The sequence below is a fragment of the Vanellus vanellus genome (genome assembly GCF_965231255.1).
Source record: "Vanellus vanellus genome assembly, chromosome: 3".
Lineage (NCBI taxonomy): Eukaryota > Metazoa > Chordata > Aves > Charadriiformes > Charadriidae > Vanellus > Vanellus vanellus.
In genome coordinates this window covers 34,974,840-34,998,243 of record NC_138907.1, presented here as the reverse complement: position 1 = coordinate 34,998,243, position 23,404 = coordinate 34,974,840, and the positions used below count along the sequence as shown (strand labels likewise).

Sequence of the window (23,404 nt, the reverse complement as noted above, 5' to 3'; positions counted from 1 at the left end):
CCTCTTCAAAACAATGAATTCATGGTAACAATCTGCTAGTAGGATAAAGTAATCATCTTGGAATATTTCTTAATTAAAAAGTCTGCTCATGGAGCCAGTCTTACAAACTCCATCCCAAAATCAAGCATCTTTTTTAAAACACTAATGTAAATGTTATTAAGAAAATGGTGAAAAGTAATGGCTTAAATATATATATATATTATTTTTTTAAAAATTCCAAACTCACAGAATATCTGCTGAGCTTTTCTGTTATGCATAAGATCTCTGGCCATGGTTTATATCAAACTGTGAGACAGAATAAGGCAGGCATCCTTTCATGCATGCAAGATTGATTGAACAGTCAGTATCTCTGTCTCAGTGTCCTTTACTTAGTGTATTATGGGTCCCTAGAACATTGCTGTCTTGAAAACAAAACTCAGATTTCTGCATCTCTAGTACAGAGAGTCTGTGAAAGGATCTTATTGTGTCTTCTCTCTGATACAGTCCTGTAGTACTTTGGAGGATATGCTCTTTCTTTTCAGCTAACTATGAATACATTGCTCACTGATGATTTCCAAGAGAGAGAGGTAGCAAAAGAACACTTGAAATGCTTCTAAACACTTGAAAGAGCCACACTCAAAATAGTTTTTTAATTTTAAGTCATCATTCTGAGGATATTTGAAAGATTGGATGATTTTGGATGTGTTAGATGTGCTACAAAGTTCTTAACTTCTTATGTAATCACTTTCTTTCTCTTAGCAGTTTCTCTTTTTCACCTTAACCACATATCTCCAAAATGACACATTAATGTTAACAATGTTCTATGTGTGTTTATGTTAGAACACTCAGCTAATTATTTTCTCTCGTGAAAAAATGGGACAAAAACATTGGACAAAACTTGTATTTGTTTTCTGTTTCAAAAATGCTATTAATACTTCTACCTTTATGGCAGCACATGCCACATTACAAGCATAAATGTCATCCTATATGAGTAAAGCTAAAAAATTGTTTGTCGAAGGAAAACATTTGCTGCCATCTTGTAAGGTTGTTTTTTTCTGCCATTGTTTGTGTTCCACGTACATTTAGAAAGACTGTAGGGCTGTAGAACTTTGAAGATGGATTTCAATTACATATCAATGTCTTATTAGTCTATTGCATCCTGCTTATTTAGTTCAAAATTCAGTCTTAAAAGATTATTGCCACCAAAATGTTAAAATATTGCATTACTTAGTTTACAAGACACCTGGGAAATCATTGTAAAAGGAATCCAGGTTGTCTCTGTATGGTCTGCAGTTAAACTGCAAGTATGAAACAATTGAGCTTAGCTAGGGGAAATCCAAAGCAATCAAATTTTCAAACAGAGCATGACAAACTCTCTGAAATCAGATTTTATTCCTTTCCAGAGCTACCCTTTGGAAGGGAGATTCTTAAATGCTGTTCTAAATAAGTCCAATATTTATAAAAATTGTGCTGTACATAATGAAAATACTATTTCTGCTTGTTGATACTCTAGCTTACTCATAATTCATACACTTTCAATTAATCCTTCCTTTTTCAAATTCTGTGTGCTAGCTTCCCACTCTTACTGATTTGTGAAGGAAGAGGGGAAAAAAGGATATGCAACAGAATTCACAACTTCTGATCTGTTCATTTTCTTTTCTCTTGCATTAATCTTGACATGTTTGAAGACTGAAATACAATTCACAAGAAGATGTAATATTTCATACAGACATAAGGCATCATACTAAAATTCGTGTCACTTTAGTGACTTCACGATAATAATGGGCTTCAATGCTGATAATGAAATAATAATTTCCAACTTTGAAAACTTTTTAAAAACTTCTCTGGTAGCCAGAGGTGAGTTGCAGGACATAGTCCTAAGGCCAGGGAATTGCATAGGAATGAGCATGATGAACAGGAGAATAGGGTTCCTTAATGATGAATCAGAGATGAGCCTACTGACAAAAAGAAGTAATCACTGGATACGTGCTGTAGCAGAAAGCAATAAGTAACATATTTTTTTAACGATACATTTTAAATATTGTTGCTTTAAATGAAAAACAAGAACTTTCTTTAATTTTTAGAGGACAATGGAGAGTTATGTGGACAAACGCATGGGAAGTACTTACGGACCTCCTGGAGGTAGAAAGATGACTGTTTTTATTGATGATATCAATATGCCATTTATCAATGAATGGGGAGATCAGGTAAACTGTTTCTTAACAAATATGACTTATTCTTGAACTGTTGTGCTTTTTTATATATACATGGGAATCAGTGGACTCGACCAATATTTTAATTAACTGTCAATTATTGGAAATGCTTAACTCTGGTATACTGATGAAGAGAAAAAGAGAGAAAATTATATTTACTGACGAGACATGTAGAATAAAGGTGCCATATCTTACATTACCTCCACTTTCTCATGTATTTGTAAGACTAAATAACAAGCTTCACTGTACTAAAGTACCATGTTATTAAGTTCAAGATTGACATTAATTTGAGAGTGCCAGTAAACAAACTCTCTGAAACAAAAGTGTGCTGCCTTGAAGAAAGTAATAAAGGCTGTGCCCAAATTCAAAGGTAACACATCGGCTTGCAAACTAGATTAAAGCTTTTTTGGCTTTTGATGACCTTATTTACAACTTGGGTGTGTAACATTAGTCATATGCCTATATAGACCCAAAATCAGGTAAAAGTGTCTCACAGTTCCTTCCCATAGCAGATCTGAAGTATTTCCATCCCAGGATGCTATGTTTTTTGGAATGTCTATTCTAGTGTAAAGACCAAGTATGCTTACCATTATTTTTTTTAATTTGCTCAGAGTAAATAACAAATTAGAAACCTGGGGCCTCTGCGCACTTTTGAATGCTCAGGCTCTCTGGCTTCCGTGAGGCTCACGCTTTGGGTTAAGGCTGCTCATAGCATTGAGGTGGTTTGTTAACAGTGTGAGTAGGAAGTCTGGACTGAATAGTTCCACCTCTTCACTTTAGAAAGCTGTTTTTGTCAAAACGGAAGACAAGCATGTGTTTTTAGTGTCTCTGAAGTGGAAACTTCCTCCTACATACATGTAAATATATATCAGTTCTTTGGTTTGCATCATTTGCTCTCACTTGAGAGAACTTTTAAAATTTGAAAATTTAAATTTTTAAATTAAAATTTAAAATTAATTTTTTTTTTTAAGTTTTTTTTTTTAATGAAACTAGTGTTGAATTACCCACAACACTGAGCTGCTTGACCATAGTCTAGAACATCGCTGGTTGTGTTTGAGGAAAAGCCTTTACAGGCCCAGGCAGTGTTCAATATTAGGAAGGATCTCCATTATGAAAGGACCTCCACTGGGTCTTCCATTATGGCCCCAAGACATTGCTGAAATATTTTTAATAGGATGATGGTTTGTGACTGGCTCCCTGATGCATATCTTGTGGCTTTGTTAGGGTATGTAAGCACATAAGGTTTGCTGAATATCATTTGAGCAGTTGCTATGGGGGCAAACTCTGATGCCTCCTAATCCATATAGGTGCTGTAGAGTGGAATGTGGAGTGAATAACCTTTTCAGAATAAATAGCTTCCTGTTTCAGAAAATAATTAGTTGTTCTGCTTCAAAGGAAGCCAAAGGGAGAATTAAAAAGCATAGTTTGAACACCTGGAGCCGAATGTACAGCAGCAAAATATAGAACAAAACAATTTTTTTTCCAGTTCATTGCCTTAACTTCGTTTAGTCAAAAGGAATACAAACACAGTTTGTTGATATTATATGGTTGTGCAGCTCTGAAAGAATTTTCCTGTGGTTTAAAATCACATAAACCAAGACCTCCCATATGACTAAAGAAGATAGTTTAATCTGAGTTTAGATTCAAGCGAAAACCTCTTTCCAGGGATTGGTAGAATTACAAGAAGAAATAAAATTACCAGGGTATATTTTCTTTTTTTTCGTGTTTGAATTTCTAATTTGTACAAGTTACATAAACTTACAGGTAACAAATGAAATCGTTCGTCAGATGATGGAAATGAAAGGAATGTACAGCTTGGATAAACCTGGAGACTTCACTACAATTGTAGATGTACAGTTAATAGCAGCAATGATACATCCTGGAGGAGGCCGTAATGATATTCCCCAGCGTTTAAAAAGACAGTTTTCTGTATTCAATTGTACATTGCCATCCAATGCATCCATAGACAAAATTTTTGGTACGTCTTTCTCTTGTTTTAGTATAATTATTTTTTTTTTATAATTGACAAAATATATACAAGTATGTTCTCTTTCTCACTTTCATCATGCAAATTCAGAGTACTTCCAGTGAAACAACTGAAGCTGTATTACAGCAACAATTAGTGCCTTGAAGGAGAAATTAACCCCTTTAAATGCTTGTCTTTCTAATTTTGGACATACAAATTAATAAGAAAAGAATGGTATTTACTGGAAGAATGTGAGCACTTCTATTACTATGTAGGTTACCATTCCATCTCTGCACTGTCTGAAATTCCCTCTGTTGCTAAAGTTCTCAATTCTGTTAACTTTGTCAATACAGTATATTATTATATACTGTATTATATAGAGTATATTAGTTCCTCCCAGTTGTTTCTACACTGGTTCAGAAAAGCCATGCACAAGAGAGACAAAATTATTTCATCTGTAATTTAAAAGCAAATTAATGTTTTCAATAAGTACTTACATGTCTTGCTCACAACCTACCTTATTATATCCTACAACTTGAAATTAATTGTATATTGCATTTTATCTTTTCAGGTATTATTGGCTGTGGATACTTTCATCCATGTAGAAAGTTCAATCCTGAAGTATGTGATATGGTGAAAAAATTGGTCCCAACAGGCAGAATATTGTGGCAGTGGACAAAGGTATAAATTACTGGGAAAGTTTTATCACAATCAGTCTGAACAGAGTGGGTATTAATGCAGTTTAGGCACATATTCCTTAAGAACGTATCTATAACAAGAAAAAAACAGGAAAAAGATGGGCTAAAAAAGTTTTGGAGATACAATCTGGAAAATACCAGATTTCAGTATACAAGACAGGTGAATGGAAATATCAGTCCATTCATTCGTATAGTTTTATTCATGTTACCCAAAGCTTTTTTTAATCACTATAGCTAAGGAAGAGGGAGTGAAATTCTTTATAAATTATACTTTTTAATTTATAAAGCCCAGAGCAATATATGAAATAATTGTATGTTTTAAGAGTTTGGGTTTTACATTTAGCGCTAGATCCTGCTTCCAAACAAATGAGATATTTTTGATGACTTCTTAGAAAGAGTTTTCCCACAGTATTATGCGTGAAAATGAGTAGTTTGTTATTTTTATATATGTGTTATAAATTTATAATTTATATTATTCTTGATTGGTTCTAAATGTTACTTTGAATATTAACAATGTTTTTCTTTAGACAAAGATGCTGCCTACACCATCTAAATTCCACTATATTTTCAATCTTCGAGACCTTTCTAGAATTTGGCAAGGAATGTTAACTATAAAGGCAGAAGAATGCAATAGCAGCACTGTCCTTCTAACACTTTTTAAACATGAATGTGCCAGAGTAATTGCTGACAGGTATAACAACTATAGCATTTTATATTTTGTTAGTTTAACCATTTACTTAATTTATGCTCATACATCTGTGAAACATCTTAATATGATAAACCTTGTTATGCCAATATGAAAAATTTTGTCTTATTTTACATGCAGTCTGCATTGGGATATTATCCCAACAATGTCATGCTGTATACTGATAGATTAGACCAGTAATTGACGGAGACCTCTAAAATATATGCATATTCTATGTTGTAGCCTACGGGTTTTTTTGCACTTATCTTTGGCTACACCCAGCCAGGTCCTCTGTGAAAAAAGAAGATTGTACAGAGTCCTAAATTTATACACAGACAATAATTTAAAATTGCTCTGGTCTCACAGAAGTGTTGCGTGCCTATGATTAAAAAATGGCCCATCTCTTCTAAATCTCCTTTAAAATATTCATAAAACAGATACAGTTATGAGCCATATCTGTTAAAGACCCAGTAATATTTTTGTGTTCAGTGTTTCAAATGCTTGTGAAATACTAGGTGTAGTATTGAAGCTGCCAGTAGAAATTTGACTTGTTTTGATCGTTTTGACTATCGTGGTGGGTATATTTCTTATTCTGATGTCCCGAGGAAGAACCTTCATAATTTTTATAGAATTAATGCTTTATAGTTAAAGCATTGAATTTAAATACTGACTCTTAAAAATAAGTATGTGTATTTTATTACACTGCATTTACTTTGTAAAGTTATCACAATGTGAAAGGAATGAAAAGTGTTTTGCCATGGACACAAGACGGCATACTATATTGCTTTTGTTTTTAATTAGACCTAAAGGTCTTGCTTGAATAGGCAAGTGCTTAGGAGTTACCTGACATGACCAGATTTTTTTTTATACTCAACATAGATTCAGGAGTCTAAAATGGAATTCATCTATTTTAAGATGCTTACTAAATAAATACAGTCTTGTGCAGATGATTTGGCATGGTAGCAGGCAAGATATATATGTAACGATTGCATAGTATTCAAGCACAGTCAGGCTTAATTGCTATTATTCTAGTAACTTGTCAAAATAAAGCAGAAAGCAAAGGTATAAAAGAATTATAAGGAGTTCCATCTCTGTTTTCAAAAGATAAGAAGGACAAAGTGAAATTCTCCTTAAGTATACATTGGTATGTGGATTTTAGCATGTACCCAGTTGAAACAGAAACAAAACAAGATATATAAAACTTCGAGATGAATCACACCAGTGCTAAAACTAGTGGACGAAACAACTGCCTCCATTTCAAGTAAATGTTAGAAACAGTTCCAAACAAAACATATACCATTGTCAACCAGTTTTGTTTACCATCCCTACCTATATCTTCTAGAATCCCTCGTTCTCTTCCATGACCTCTCTGAATCAGCTGGCAGATGCCTTCTTGTTCTCCCCAGGAAGGTGCATTAACGAACTTGAGTTAAATGCCAAGGAAGTAAGATTGCTATTATGACCAGTTCTAATATACCAGAGGAACTCTAATTTGAAAGTCCTCCTCGCTTTCTCCTCTCTTCTAAGATACATATGTTGAATTCAGAAAATGCATACAGGAAACCTAAAAGGAAATCTTGTCCATCCGTTGTCAAAAATATAAAAATGAAGGCTGTATTTTTCTGCTGACTTTAATAGTTACTCCTCTATAATGTGAGAAAGCCTACTCATTGTAAATCCACTACAAAGTCTAACATTGCTGATATTTCTAAGCACCTGAACTACCATATATGATACAAACATACAAATTACCTGAAATTTATGTATATGTGTTTTTATGGGCAATAAAGTGCTGTTGATGTAAAAAAGGGGAAAATGTTTAATTTGAATTTGAAGTTAGGCTCATACCCACTGGTGCAAAAGTGTCATGCAGCTTTGAGTGTATTATTTTCTGCTTAAAGCAATTAGGAGCAACATCACTGACATTTACTGAAATGTTGGGGGTTTTGTATTAATTGTTTTGGGGAATTTAAAAACACACGGAAGATATGTATTTGTGCAGATACATTATATATTAGGTAGAAGGAGTGAGAGAGCGTGGTCATGCAGTCTCTTCTTCCATGCTTCTTTTAGATTCCATAGCGGTTAGTATTATAATGTTATCACTAAGAACCTCTAAGAATAATGAAGTATATAATATATATCTAGGCTGTCTCTGTACCACAGTTCTTTAGTATTCTTTGTCCTGTTTGAAAACTCGGAGTACTGTGTACAGCTTTTTCATGTTGTCCTATTTTCATCTCAGTTGTACCACTGAAAAGGAAAAGAAGTAAAGATGAATATTTTTTTTTCTGTAGTTTGACGTTCACAGTTGGCATTCCCTTTCTGTGGGGTTGAGGGGGTTCTTACCTTTTATGTTTACCAGTTACTACTGAGGGTCATTCTTGATTGCTTCTCAGATGATCACAGCCATAGATAATCACAGTAGTCAAAGATCTTGATCTATATTAAAACCATCTTGAACCTATCAGTGGAGCAGATGCAGTTGTTTCAACAATGAAATGTAGTCACAAGTATTTGTGTTTGCAGACTTTGTTTTATTTCAGTCTGCATTATTCTCCCCCTCCCCCCCGCCCTATCTCAGTGTATATCCCCCTCTGTTAATCTTGGATTTTGGTGTAAGAGGGCTTGAGAATCAAGTCAGGTTGTAGTGACATATGCTATCTTCCTTTTACTATTCCTTATCTTATGGCACTTATAATAATATATTATTAGCACTATAATAATATATTATGCTATTCTGCTTCATGTTGAAAGATAAGGGTCACATATCCATGCTTATTTGGGAAATCATTCAACCTTTTTCATCCTTTTTCATCTGAGAAATTAAATGGTCTGTTATTGCCTAGTTCTAGGTGAAAGTTGGAAAATCAAGTTTTTTGTGTTTTATGTGATTGACTATTATACTTTAGAGTGTGGAAGCATTTCATTTCTGTGAATATTATCTAATCCATTTCTGTGACTGCTGTCTAATATGTATTGCCTAATACGTATTTTTCTTTGAAATGTTACAAGTTTTTTTAAAGTATTTAATAATCTGGTTTTCTCCCTATATAACTAGCAATCAGTTTTTTAAAAATTGTACTAATCTATGATTTTTAGATTTATTACTCCTGAAGATACAGCCTGGTTTGATAAAACTATTACTAAAGCAATCGAGGAATATGTGGATACAGGCTTAACAGAAGTTCTCCAAGCTGAACCATATTTTGTAGATTTTTTACGGGAGATGCCTGAACCAACCGGTGATGAACCAGAAGATTTTGTGTTTGAACCACCAAAAATTTATGAGGAGGTATTTCACTTTACATCTATAATACCAGGCACTGAAGTTCCCCTTTAAGTATGTTATATTGCTGAACTCATATCAAACAGAAAGTTTTGTTGAATACCTACCACATTTTTTGTGAAGATATATCTAGATTTTTGTGGTTAGTATGCAATAAATCATTTAGTGATATTGAAGTTAATATTGCCATATAAATGTTGTTTATTAATTTCTATTCTCCTTGCTCCTTTTTTACCCACCATTAGCAGAAAATTTCTGCTTAAACACAACTGCAATCACTACAGTGAATTAACCAGATAACCTCATTATCCATGGCCAATACATGAACTCAAGTTTGTGTAAAACTGTTAGCGCATTTTCAAATTCTGAAGGGCCACACTAGTTGTTACTGATTTTTTTTTTTTTTTCCAGATTCCAAGCTTTGAATTTCTTTGTGAAAAATTGCAAATGTATCAGAGACAATACAATGAATGCGTTAGAGCATCATTTCTTGATTTGGTATTTTTTAAGGATGCGATGACACATCTTATTAAGGTTTGGGGTTTGTTATTTTTTTATTAGTTTAACTGTTGCAACAGCGTTCCAAGCTGTGCTAAGAGCACACATCCTGAAAATCTACCCTTATCCCCTAACTCGCTTGCCTTATTTACCTAGTAATTTTCAATAAGAGAAGAGAAAGAGCTATGGTTATTTTACCTGTTTGCATGTTTTGTAATAAATACCTTATTTTATGTATTTGTTTAAGCTTGTGTGTGTTCAGAGTTATGAAGATTTTCCTCAATAGGAAAGCTGAGGTCATAAAGGGGCACATTTATATTTTATATATAAAATATTTTTAATCATTAAGAATTCAGAGAACACTTCAAAGGTATCTGTACTTGACAAGTGACCAAAACTGTCAGAGATGAAGTGGCATGGACTCCGATATGCAGGATCAAAATCAGCTTTATTAAGCAAGCATGCTCTTTATATACTTTTCTACCAAGGCCAGTAATTTTCTACTTTACTTGTTTACACCATCACGTACTCTGAAAGATCATGTTCCCACCGAAAAGGGAATCTCTCTTCCGTGTGAGCAGCACCTCCTTATCTAGGGAGTAGCTTCACACAACTTCATTGTCTGCCAGAACAGTGCTGCAGCTGCTTATTCCTCCCTATTCGTTCTACCACACTTAACCCATCTTTTGCCTCAGTCCCCACACAAAACAACATGAGGTAGAATTTGATTGGGTGAGAGACGTGAAAAGAAATGTAAATTGGGGCTGCAGTTGAATGAGTGTGTAGGGTAGAGGAAAGCCTCAGTTTACGATGAGTTGAACCCCTGTTCAGAAAGAATGATGTAAGGAAATAATTCATTCAAAGTCAGAATCCGATTCACAATGGGGAAAAAAATGGCTAAGCATGAGATTTGTTTGAAGCGCTGTGCCTCAGGTTTAAGTTGTGTTAGTTATCTCAGGAATTACTTTAACTTGATGATCTGTTTACTGAAAGACACATAGAAGCCACAGTAAAATCAGAACAGAAGGAGATGTTTGGTTCTTCTGTAGCTGACCTCAAGTGAAGTAAATGATTTATTTTTTTTTGCTTTGCATTTAAATGGAATAAAATATATATTTTTTAAATACAGTTTGTGTGATGCTAGGTGAATTTCAGAAGTCCTTGGAAGTCTCTAATACTCTGTTTCCATTGGCAAGTTTTAACCAGAATATCTGGGGTATGCAGTTAGGTAGCAGAAAGGAGCCCTGCTGTCACTATGGTGACAATAAATTTAGTCACCCTCATAATTTCCCATTTATATTTCTATGTTACTATAGTTATCTGGATAGGCTCAGAGGAAACTGTGCATAAAACCAAAATTTCTTTGAAGGAAAAAATGAACAGAATTCAAAGGCTTGATGTAGGGTTTTTTTTGCATTTTGTACATAATTTACTTGAGGAGTAAAGTAAACTGTAACATCTTAAAAGTAATAGTGCACTAACATATAATAAAACCAAGGAAGATTTGATGTATATACTGGAGATGTGTAAAAAGCAACATAGTAAATTTGTAATCCAGCTTTTGTATCTGGGAGACTTGTTAAGAAAACTATCTTGAAGGAAATTTTGAAGGTAGATAAAACAGAATATAACACTAAATGATAGTTTAAATGTGTCTAAGTCTTTTGGACTCTTAAAATTAGGAATGTAGTATGTTTATTCTTGCAGCTACAGTTTTTTTAATTGATATTTTCAAACACATTCAGGATGATACCTTCAACGTAAAATGGAGTTCAAATATCTCCCTTTAAGTATTTAAATCCTATGTGTAACTAATTAAAACCATCCTATATTCCTACGTGCAGCTTTTTTGTTAGCTACACAAAATTCCTAAAGAATGTATGAGTGTTCTTTTGAGAGGAAAAATTTTCTGCTAGTATTCTTTTAATAATCTTTACATTGTGCTCTGGCAAATCAAGTGTAGAATATAACAGATTTTTAATTTTGCTAATTAACATTTTAATTTAAATTTATTAATGAGATTTTCTTCCATTTTTTTCCTACATAGATTTCTCGCATAATTCGCACAGCATATGGAAATGCTTTACTTGTTGGAGTTGGTGGTTCTGGAAAACAAAGTCTTTCAAGGTTGGCCTCCTTTATTGCTGGCTATAAAATATTTCAGATCACTTTAACCAGGTAAGAAATGCAAGAAATATTTAAATCCAATTTATGCTACTGCTTTATACAGTCATAACCGAATGTTTTTAACAGATTTTTTTTTTTTTTTTCATTTTGTCACCCTTTAAAAAAAAAATGATAAATTCTTATCTGGTTTGTATACAAGATTGGATTAAGTTTGAGCTGAAAAAGCTGGACCATGTTTTAGCTATTCCCGAGCCAAAATATGCATGTTTACAAAGGATGTTTGCACTATCATTCATAAAACACTATAATCTGAAAATAGCAGTATTCTGAGTTGCTTTGAATTAAGTGGTAATGTTTCTTATTCCTCCTAGATCCTATAATATAAGCAATCTCTCAGATGATTTAAAATCATTGTATAGAACAGCTGGGGTAGAAGGAAAAGGAATCACTTTTATTTTCACTGATAATGAAATAAAAGAGGAATCATTTTTGGAATATGTTAATAATCTGCTGTCTTCAGGCGAGGTAAGAGTCTCAACATGACAAGAAATGTACCTTACAAACAGGAAACTGCAGAATCTGTTCACACTAGTTTATTTCTATTTATTTTGGCAATAAATTGTAGAATCAATAATGATTAAAATATCTCAACTTTTAAAAGAAGGAGTGCTCTTAGTATGGAGTTCCTTTACCTCTATTTCAATGTAAGCCAGGAAAAGATAAGCAGCTGTGGTGTGTATTTCAGTACCCTTTATTAAGTGAGTATTCACTGGACAGTGATCTGTACTCTTCCTGAGTTAGACTTCGTAGTTTTTAATGGAGTTACGTGAAGTCTAAATTAGGGACAAATTTGGGGTTTTAATCTGTCTAAACTGTATATATTCAGAGAGAGAGATACAGATGTACATGGACAAATGTTTGTAAACTCTATAATAATTACATCCATGGAATTTATTTTCTTATCAACTTTAATTTTATAAAAAAAGATTTCGAATTTATTTCCTCGGGATGAGTTGGATGAAATCACCCAAGAATTAATACCTGTGATGAAAAAAGAGATGCCTCGGTGTCCTCCTACGTTTGATAATCTTTATGAATATTTTTTAACTCGGGCAAAGAAGAACTTGCATGTTGTCCTCTGCTTTTCTCCAGTAAGTTTTTTCTACATATCTGTCTTCCTTAGTTCCATTAGCAAACTATCCTATGACATGTGACAGGATTATTCAAGCTTTGTATTTTTAAGGAGATTTAAAGACGTATAAAAAGATTACTGAAGTCTGGTTATAATTGCTGAGATAATAAAAGTAATAGTACAGTTATCAGAACATAAAAACAAAATACGTAAAATTAAATTATTCCTTACATGTTAAAGTAATATTTTTTTCCTCCTGGCATATTCTTTCCTAATACAAATCAATGAATGTATCTTTGTTAAATTCTTGCTTGTTACTTGAAAACAAGACTATAATGGAACTTAAAATAAGTTAATTGAAGTTTTAAAATATTAAACATATATTTTTCATTAATTTCTTTCTTCAAATTTCATAAAATATTGAATGTTGGAAATTTAGCATAAAAGAATAAACAGTGCAGGGTGTTCTAAGCAGAAAATTAGCAAGAAAAACTAAACTATTTAGTTGTTCATATAAATTAAACATTTTGATCGAGCCAATTAAGTATCATAATGTAAATTAACAGTGTTACTCTCTTTAGGTTGGCGAGAAGTTCCGTGCCCGTTCTTTGAAATTTCCTGGTCTCATATCAGGATGCACCATGGATTGGTTCAGTCGATGGCCCAAGGAGGCTCTTGTAGCTGTAGCCAGTTATTTTCTTTCCGAATTTAATATGGTCTGCTCTGCATCAGTTAAAACACAAGTGGTGGAAACCATGGGTCTCTTTCATGATATAGTTTCAGAAAGCTGTGAGAATTATTTCCAAAGGTAATATTTTATGCAAATGCAATAACTAATCCCAAAAGTGTTGCTACTGTTAGTGTTTTTTGAACTTGTTGTGTTGTATGAACCAATAAGTGTCTTTTAAGGCTAATACAAAAATAAATCTGCTATATCAATATATGTAAAGGCCATGAAAAACAATTACTCTTATGTTGCAAATTCATTATCTTCATTCCCACTATTCAATGATCTTTAACATTGCTTATGTGGATTAAAAAAACCTAATTGTAAATAAGGGTTTGCATTATGAAGAAATTTGCTTTTAACTGAATTAAAGACCTGATTTAGATAATCTTCTGTTTCATTGGAAGTAATGAAATGCCGTACATATAAAAAATATATACTAAGTTGATGTTGCCAATATACTATGTTTTAGGTATCGAAGAAGAACTTATGTAACACCTAAATCCTATCTCTCTTTCATCAATGGCTACAAAGAAGTTTATACTGAACAGTTAAAGGTTATTAATGAACAAGCTGAACGTATGCAAATTGGTAAGCAAAATAGGGACAAAAATGTATTTCCATGTATGGTATTAAATGATGTGTATTTTTAATATTTGACTACTTATACAGCAATCACTTAAAATCAGTTCTGCTGGATCACAGTTCAAAACTATTTTTAAACACTCCAGCTATCACCAGTTCACAATGTTTCTCTTACAAAAGCATAGAAGAATGTGTAGGTATTTACTGTATTCACAAACTGCTGAATTAGAGTGGACTGTAGAGCAGTAAGTGATCCTCAATATTTTCATGTTATGCAAATTTCCCTGTATGGATCTGTTGCCAGTTCTAGAAATCAGAACTTATCATTGGTCTTGCTTGAGATGAGGATAAAGTCTGAGAGACTTGAAGATTTCTGAGGGTGAAATTTTATTTGTATTCTTTCTCCAGTTCTTCTTTTTTCAAAAATAATTTAAAAGAAGTAACCTAAGCATCTTCAGCACTGTCAAGAAGATTTCATGTGTGGATTATATTTTCTTAGCCTCTCACATGATATTATCACTAATTCCTTATGTGATATTCAAAACAAAATGACCGTGTATGTATACATCTCCTACTCCAGCATCTTTATATCATTGATGCTCAGAAAATTATGTCGGTCAGGTTATTGGCAATACTCATGCCAGTTAGAAAACATTCTAAATATTTTCACTTGCATAGAAAAGATGCATTACAAAACAACAAAAATACTGGTCATTCCTGACTCCAAACATGCTCCACTGTTTACTGCGTCCTAAGAAACTTTCTCAAAAAGTTTGTTATGAATTATTTAGCTACTGTCTCACACATCCCTCCTTTAATTGTTAGTCTTTCATCACTTAATGTCAAAAAAATTTAGAACATTAAAATTATTAACCTTGAAAGTTATTTCAGTTTGTTAGGAGATTATCCTGAGATGGGCTTTAAATTTTATGTTATTAAACTCAGCTCTTTTCATCTTGTTGAAATGTTTTTCCTGTGTGTAATGATGTCTGGGCCAATTCAATATGCTCGTAAAGCAGCAAAATTGTAAGAAATACCCCAATAAATACTGATTTCTAGAAAAGTCCCTGGCTCAAGCAAACTGAAAGTGTGCTTGTCAGCACTGTAGTATCTATTCATGCAATGTATTTTGAAAGATAGAAGTAATCTCTTTTCTGGTTTGTCACTTTGGGTGAAAAATCTTGTAAGACAGATGAGGAAAAAACTGAGATCCACAATTACAGTTATTTCTGGTTGCTTAACATCTTGTGTCTTCTCTCAGAATCCATCTGGGGAATCCTTGGTAGACCACCACCTGTGTAGATAGTGTCTTTTCGTATAGAACTGTGGTTCTACAAGAAAACCTGAGTTTAGCTTTGGTAAAGTAGGCATGTCATTCATTTGAACAACTTGTTGCTAGATCTCCTGCTAATTAAAAGTCACAGAAATTGCATCCTTGAGGTGCTAAGACTAGTGTGGCTTAGTATTTTAATACAGATTTTTATGTTTTTTCTATATTTGCTGCTTTCCTGCAGTCCTCATTCAGGCAAGTTAAAAAAGTACAGGAGATAACTATTACTTTGATTCTCTATACAGGTTCAAAACATATGATGTCTTTTTAACTTGCTTTAGATAAGTTGTAGCTGATATCAGTAATGGTCTTACATGGAGTTATCATTGAAGCATAGAATGGTGTGGGTTTCTCTCTGCCCAACATTCTAGCCTATCCAGGTCTCGCTGAATGGCAGCACAGCCTTCTGTTGCGTCAGCCACTCCTCCCAGCTTTGTGTCATCAGCAAACTTTGCTGAGGGTACAGGCTATCCCCTCATCCAGGTCGTTGACGAATATGTTGAACAAGACTGGACCCAGTACTGACCCCTGGGTAGCATTGCTAGTTACAGTCCTCCAGCGAGACACTCTGAGCTTTACCATTCAGGCAGTTCTCAATCCACCTTACTGTCCACTCATCTAACCCACGCTTCCTAAGCTTACCTATGAGGATGTTATGGGAGATAGTGTCAAAATCCTTGCTGAAGTTGAGGTAGACAATGTCCACTTCTCTCCCCTCATCTACCCAGCCAGTCGTGCCATCATAGAAGGCTATCAGATTCGTCAAACATGATTTCCCCTTGGTGAATTTACGTTGGCCACTCCTGATAACCTTCTATTCCTCTACGTGCTTACAGATGACATCCAGAATGAAGTGTTCCATCACCTTTCCAGGGATGGAGATGAAACTGACTGGCCTGTAGTTTCTCAGGTCCTCCTTCTTACACTTTTTGAAGACTGGCATGACATTGGCTTTCTTCCAGTCCTCAGGCACCCCTTGCGTTCTCCATGACCTTTCAAAGATAATGGAGAGTAGCTTCACAATAACATCTGCCAGCTCCCTCAGCACCTGTGGGTGCATCCCATCAGGGCCCATGGATTTATAAGTGTTGAGTTTGCCTAAATGATCCCTAATCCGATTGTCCTTGACCAAGGGAAAGTCTTCCTTTCTCCAGGCTCTCTCCTTTACCTCCAGGGTCTGGGGTTCCTCAGGGCTGGCCTGAGCCATAAAGATTGAACCAAAGAAGGCATTCAGTAACTCTGCTTCCTCTGCACCCTCCATCACCAGAGCACCTACCTAATTCAGCAGCAGGCCCACATTTTCCCTAGTCTTCCTTTTGCTACTGATGTACTTGAAGCCCTTCTTATTGTCCTTGACATCCCTTGCCAGGTTTAATTCCAAGTGGGCCTTAGCTTTCCTTGTTTCATCCCTGCATACTCTGACAATATTCCTATATTCTTCCCAAGTGGCCAGTCCTTTTTTCCACATTCTTTAGACTTCCTTCTTCCATTTGAGTTTTTTCCAGAAGCTCCTTGCTCATCCATGCAGGTCTCCTGCCACTTTTCCTTCATCTTGAGCTTGGAGAAAGTGGTGCTTGAATATTAACCAGATCTTTTACAGCCCCCTTCCTTCTAGAGCCATAGCCCATGGGATTCCTCCAAGTAGGTCTTTGAAGAGGCCAAAGTCAGCTCTCCTGAATTCCATGGTTGTAATTCTACTTTTTGCCCTGCTTCTTTCATACAGGACCCTGAACTCCACTATCTCGTGGTCACTGCAGCCAAGGCTACCCCCAACCTTTACATCCCCAACTAGTCCTTCTTTGTTTGTCAGCACAAGGTCCAGCAGCGAACCTTTCCTCATTGGTTCCTCCACCACTCGTGTCAAAAAGCTATCATCAATGCTCTGCAGAAACCTCCTGGACTGTGCATGCCTGACTCTGTTGCCTTTCCAGCAAATATCAGTGTGGTTGAAGTCCCCAAAGAGAACCAGGTTCCGTGATCGTGAGGCTACTTATAGCTGTCTGTAGAGGGTCTCATCGGTATTATTTATCGATATTATTTGTCTATATAATATTTATAATTAATTATTTAATATATAATAATTTATTCATTTAACATTTATGTCATTTCCTCATGCAGTGATACAAATGCTGTATTAGTCTGATTTTCTGATCTTTATGACACAAGATGTCCTTCACATACCCCCCCTTTTTTTCCTTTTTCCTTTTTCCCTTTCCTTTCCCTTTTTCCCTTTTTCCTTTTTTTTTTTTTTCCAAGTTGTCTATATAATGAGTGTAAGGATATATTTTATTGCAGATATTACAGCTATGGACTCTTAGGTCTTGTTTACAGCTATAACAAATTAAAACTATGGAGCATTGATTTCTCTTTTGAAGAATCAACCTTGTTTATAATCATTTTGCACCTTGTGAAATTATATATATCCATGAAAAGTGAATAGTAAGCACAATCATGATAGTATGACTGCTTACACCCACTTTCTCTCCTTTACACAAATTTAAATGAGAACACAAGGTACAAGGCATTTGGCATCCTAGAACTAGTTTGTATTATCTAATTAGGAAAAAAAGTGTTTTCATTTTTCTGAATTTTATCTTTTACTTAATAGGTCTGTCTAAGCTGATGGAGGCCAGTGAATCTGTTGCTAAACTCTCTCAGGAGTTGGCCATTAAGGAGACGGAACTAGCTTTGGCATCTGTTAAGGCAGATAAAGTAAGTACTTGAGCGTTAAATAGCAAACGGCAGTGAGTGGACAGCACCAGGATATATAGTGGCATAAAGTGCTATTGCAGAATTTTCTCACAATTTTTACAAGCCAAAAAATATGCATTGTGGTCTAAAATGAGGTTTCAGTCCTCTCTCTGTAGCGTATTGGTTCAGCATTTGCTTCTGAAAGTGCTTCTAAGTGCACTTTAAGACTGCAACAGAGGTCATTTGCCTTATTCTCCTCCCCTTTCTTACCCACTCCTATAAGCATTAGGTTTCATATTTTGTTTCATGGTGGTTTTATTGTGCTTGATTGACGTTTATTAAATTTGGGGTTAAATGTGCATTTATTGCAGGTAAGAAGTTAACAGATGATAATGGAACTTTAGTATTTCAAAATTTCTTAGAAAAAAGTCTATCACAGTTCAGTTTCATATTTTGTCTCTTACATTAACAAGATGTCTGTGTGTTCCTGAGATTGGTGGTCTGGTAGAAATGTAGTTTCCAAAATTACTCCCTGGAAATGTGTGTCAGGGAATGTATTAATATAGGCATCCTGTTTTCTGAAGGCTACCATAATGCTATCATGGTGCATATTTAATATGCACTGGAGAGGAAACTTTCGGCCAATGATGGTTAAGGGACCGCCTGCATTCTTCAGGGCCTTTTATCTCATAAGAGAGAAAATTATGACAGAAAGGGATGAAATTACACTTTTCATATTTCAGGATTATGACAGATATGCGGTAGAGTTCTCTTTGTTTAATATTTATATTTGATACACGTTTTGAAATAGCTCTCTAGCGGTCATTCACATAGCCTCTTAGTTGTCAGCTTTTTCAATGGGGCACTACTGGGCCATCAGAAGTAGAAGATATATGGAGAAATAATAAAAGAGACTTTTATTTAAACTATATGTAATATTGTTCATATTATATATATGTCTTTCTTTCCCTTTGTACTAAGCCCTATGGAAACCAGAATTGGATTTCACCCAAAAAATATTGAGGGATTTGGGGATTTTAGCTCTTTTTTTTTTTTTCTCAGAGGTGTTTGACAGCATTATTTATATTCTTGTAGATGCATACGGAGTGCTAGCCTTGACCCTGTAGCTGATACTGGTCAAAAAAACATTCTGACACCAACCGTGTCACACATGCACAAGAGAATTAAGAATATATGTACTGAGGAACCATACACAAGCGGATAACTTCATTCTGTGAATTCACATAGGGCTTTTCTTTGAATAGACTAATTAAAAGTGAGTCCATTTAGACTAAAGAGTAAAAGAGAAGCTGACCATTGGTGCAGGTGTTCTGCCATCTTCCATTAATTTTATTAGCTATACTATTTCTATTTTTCTTTCTGGGGATTCTGTAAATTGTGTTCATTTTTATTCTATAATTCTATAATGCCGTATGTAGTTAGAGTTAGTTTTGTATTTTTCTGTATACATATGTTTTCTCCAGTGTCTGATAACTTAAACACTTGTTCCACCATTTTGATTTATACATTTTATGTGTTTATTATCAATTCCAGGTACTAGCAGAAGTCACAGAAAGTGCTGAAGCTGCAGCTAAAGTAAAAAATGAAGTCCAAGGTGTGAAAGATAAAGCACAAAAAATCGTAGATGAAATTGATTTAGAAAAAGTGAAAGCAGAGAGTAAACTGGAGGCAGCTAAACCAGCATTAGAAGAAGCAGAAGCTGCACTGAATGTGAATAAAATTCTTACATTTCTATTAGTTTAGTACAGTTTGAGTCATCTGTGAAAGAAAGGCTAAAACCACCAACATGTAGTTGTCACTTTTTGACTGCTGTCATCAGCTCTTCACAATTGGTAGTAATTTCTCTGATGAATATTTATAGAGCTTACATTTTGCTTTAAACACATAGAGGTTATTTTATAGTATATGTTGTGCTTCCACCCTAATACTTTATCATTATGAAGATGTAGATCTTTCCAAAAAGTTTCAGATGCCTTTAGAATACTTTGTACTGAATTCAAGAGAATACTTATGATGCTAAAAGAATGTTTTTTCTTCATACTTAACTAGTTGTAGCCTTTTATTCCTCTTAAAAGGAAGATATCTCTTCCTTCACTGAAAAAAACATTTAATTAGGAGAGAAAGAGGAAACAAAGGGGATTTAGGGGGATCAGAATGAGGTTTAAGAAATTTGGAGGTATTGCTGCACTAAATAATTTCATTATTCTGCTCTGAACAATTAAAAAGTAAAGAACTCTAGAATCAAAAATCAATGACGTATTATATTTTTAGGGCCTTCTGTTCCAGTTACCAGAATTTGTATGACACAAAATATTGAGTGGGAAAAGCCAGAAAAGGAGCATTGTTTGCTCTTATACTGATGTTTAGATAATGAGATAAATGAAACTTCCAAAAATGGTCACAAAACTTACAAAATGTGTGGAGTCATACATTATCCTGTGGTTTCCATAATATGTCTGTAACTATTCCTTCTAGCCAGGTAGTTGCATGTGTGTATTTTGTAGACAGAAATTAATGTGTTAGTTTTGAAGTTTTCAGTCATTTATTATTTTTGTATTATTGAACTAAGCAAAGTGTTAGTGATGCTGTGAGAAAATGAAGTAGAAAAGTTGTATCTCATACCTATAATAACTTAAAAACCAACTAAAATAACCAAATCCATCTGGGAATAAATGATGACACTTAATCATTAAAAATCCAAAATACTATTTTGCCAAGGAAACTCCTTTTAATTAAGTCCTACAGAATTTTACAATATACTTTTCTTTAGTCACTTAGACCGACAAGTTAAATTAATACTGCTGTTCCGTGTATTTAAATTTGATTTTTGAGTGATGTCTTTAGCACTGGGAAAATATTCTTGTCTTGTTCATTAAAATCCTTAAAGTTTCATGAAACTATGAAATTTATTAAGGTAAGCCTAGTTATTCTTTTTTTTTTTTTTTTTTTTTTTTTGGTATGTACTTAGTACAAACTTGCCTCAGAGAAAAGTATGAAAAACAAACATTAAAATCAAGATATTGAATGGGAAAATAGAATAGTGGTATTGAGGCAGCATTGTTACATTTTTCTTCAAATAGACCATCAAACCAGTGGATATTGCTACAGTTAGAAAACTCGCAAAACCTCCTCACCTAATTATGAGGATCATGGACTGCTGTCTGCTTCTGTTCCAAAAGCAAGTAGATCCAGTTACCATGGATCCAGAAAAGCCTTGCTGCAAGCCATCATGGGGAGAATCATTAAAAGTAAGTAGAGTTTTCAAACAGTGTTTCTTAAACATCAGAAATAGCAGTCTGCATATCAGAGAATTTATGATGCTGTTTACTCAAAACTGGACAGAATTTTGTCAAAATGCAAACATATGGTTTTAAGATAGGCATAGTATATAAATAGAGGGGTTTTTGGTAGCAAGTGCTCAGAGACTTTTGCAGCAGGAGCTTTAGATTTTCCTTGTCATGTTCCTGGCATGAGACCTCATGGCAAATTAATGAATCATACCAATCATATTAGCCATACACGAGATAAGGGCATTCTGGAAAAACCCTCTGTCTCTGGGAACTTCTAGGTTTACATTTAAACAATCTTTTCTGATTCTCCTGGGCTCCTTGGTTGTTTGAAAAATTATTTGACTGACTAAGAGATAGTAGGTTTTCCCATTCTGCATTTCAATATTCCTGGCCCAAATTCCTTGATTAAACAGCCATCTCTTCCTTCTGGACTTTGATCTTCTTTCATGATACTCTTTTATTTCCATACCTTCTCCTGCCATTCTTAAAATTATATCCTACCACTATTAGTGTATTAATCTGCCAATATGATTGCCTCAATTTTTTTGGTCGTGCAAATGAAGAAAAATTACATAGTTTGGATAAGAATAGAGCTCTTGCTTTTTATTTAAGCTTTTCCACGAATTAAGAAATCATCAATAAGCAGATATTCCATGAGTTACCTTTAACATGTTAAACATTTGTTAGAAAAAAGTTAAAACCAATTATTTCCTTTTCCAGAAGAATTTAGATCACATTTCACAAATGCATAAGCAGGTTTTCATTTTGCTATTCGTTAGATAAGTTACAAGCATATCTCTGAGGCTTTATCTTGGTTCCTTTTTTTTTTTTTTTTCTTAAATGCTTTTTAAATGACAGCACAGGAGTATGGAAGATAGGAAGTACATCAACAACTTGGAAGCCTAGTTACTGCAGTGTAACTGCTTAAAACTTTAAAATAATTGAAGGCATGTGGAAGAAGTTACAACTGAATAGCACACTAATTAACTGTGTGAATTACCTCTTTTTACAGAAGAATTGTAGGAACATTGTTTTAACATACTCGCCTATGAACAAACTTTTGAATGTAAGATGTGCAAATAGCTTATAAATATCCTGTGTTGTTTTTTGCAGCTTATGAGTGGCCCATTCTTGCAGAGTCTACAGCAGTTTCCTAAGGATACAATCAATGAAGAGACAGTAGAATTACTCCAGCCTTACTTTAACATGGAAGACTATACACTAGAGTATGGTAAAAAGGTGTGTGGTAATGTGGCAGGACTCCTCTCCTGGACACAAGCCATGGCAATATTTTATGGTGTTAACAGAGAAGTCTTACCTCTTAAGGTAATATGTCATCTCTTGCTTTGTGTTTGATTTCTGTGTAATTTAAGCTCATTTATTTTAATAGCAGTAGGATTTAAAAATATATTTAGATAACTTTATTCAGACATAATTGCCTGTAGACTTTATTGGCTAAGGGTGATAAAAGCAGAAAAACCCTCATATTCTCTTCTTGATTCTAGGCAGAACATGGAACAACAAATTAGCCTAGATTAAATTTATGTGCTCTGGTTTACCGTGTACCATGAAAGCTGTTTTCAGTCTTTATGTTATATTATAATTACATTATAATTGTTTTTAAAAGTTGTACCAGGAGAGGATCTTCATTCCTTCTCTTTATGAAGAGTCCTGCAAACCTCTGTTTGCAGCTATTTTGCCTTCTTTGCTTTCACACAATAATAATAATAACTTGTAATGGAAGACTGATACTTTGCCCAAATATTGGCATTCTGAAGAGACTCAGAGCTCACATCAATAAAGAAGATATGTCGCAATAGTGGGAACCAAACTGAGTAAAACATTTTTAAGAGTAATTTTTACTTTGGTGTGGGTGTTCTTTTTGATGTTTGTGAACATTTGAATGAAAAGTTTTATCAGAGGTAAAGACCATATAGAAGCTCAAACGCAGTCATTGTGTTTTTTGGATTCTAAAACAGGTATTCAATCCCTACATGTAGCACAGTTTATATATTAAAAAAAAAGACAAAGAAAAACGTAAAAGAGGAAAGCATGTGAATGGTGATTCGAAATCTTTTCCACATTTTTTGTCACTGGTAGAAGTGTTATTTACAAAAGCAACAGTAATGCAGGTGGAGGATTCAAAAAATTACTTAATGAATTTTTTGTGTTC

The 23,404-nt window shown here is 34.2% G+C and overlaps 1 protein-coding gene across 1 annotated transcript in view; it reads left to right on the top strand.

Moving 5' to 3' along the window:
- Window positions 1–23,404, top strand: part of DNAH8 (dynein axonemal heavy chain 8) — a gene marked incomplete at its 3' end in the record, with an annotated part of 150,799 nt that overhangs the window by 90,575 nt on the left and 36,820 nt on the right. Inside the window, exons 55-69 of the mRNA XM_082480246.1 lie at window positions 2,064–2,186; window positions 3,957–4,170; window positions 4,730–4,839; window positions 5,384–5,547; window positions 8,644–8,836; window positions 9,242–9,364; window positions 11,376–11,506; window positions 11,827–11,980; window positions 12,442–12,606; window positions 13,169–13,395; window positions 13,787–13,905; window positions 17,838–17,941; window positions 19,475–19,651; window positions 21,022–21,189; window positions 22,345–22,557. Coding sequence (XP_082336372.1) covers window positions 2,064–2,186; window positions 3,957–4,170; window positions 4,730–4,839; window positions 5,384–5,547; window positions 8,644–8,836; window positions 9,242–9,364; window positions 11,376–11,506; window positions 11,827–11,980; window positions 12,442–12,606; window positions 13,169–13,395; window positions 13,787–13,905; window positions 17,838–17,941; window positions 19,475–19,651; window positions 21,022–21,189; window positions 22,345–22,557 — 2,385 coding nt within the window. The remainder of the gene's footprint in view (window positions 1–2,063; window positions 2,187–3,956; window positions 4,171–4,729; window positions 4,840–5,383; window positions 5,548–8,643; window positions 8,837–9,241; window positions 9,365–11,375; window positions 11,507–11,826; window positions 11,981–12,441; window positions 12,607–13,168; window positions 13,396–13,786; window positions 13,906–17,837; window positions 17,942–19,474; window positions 19,652–21,021; window positions 21,190–22,344; window positions 22,558–23,404) is intronic.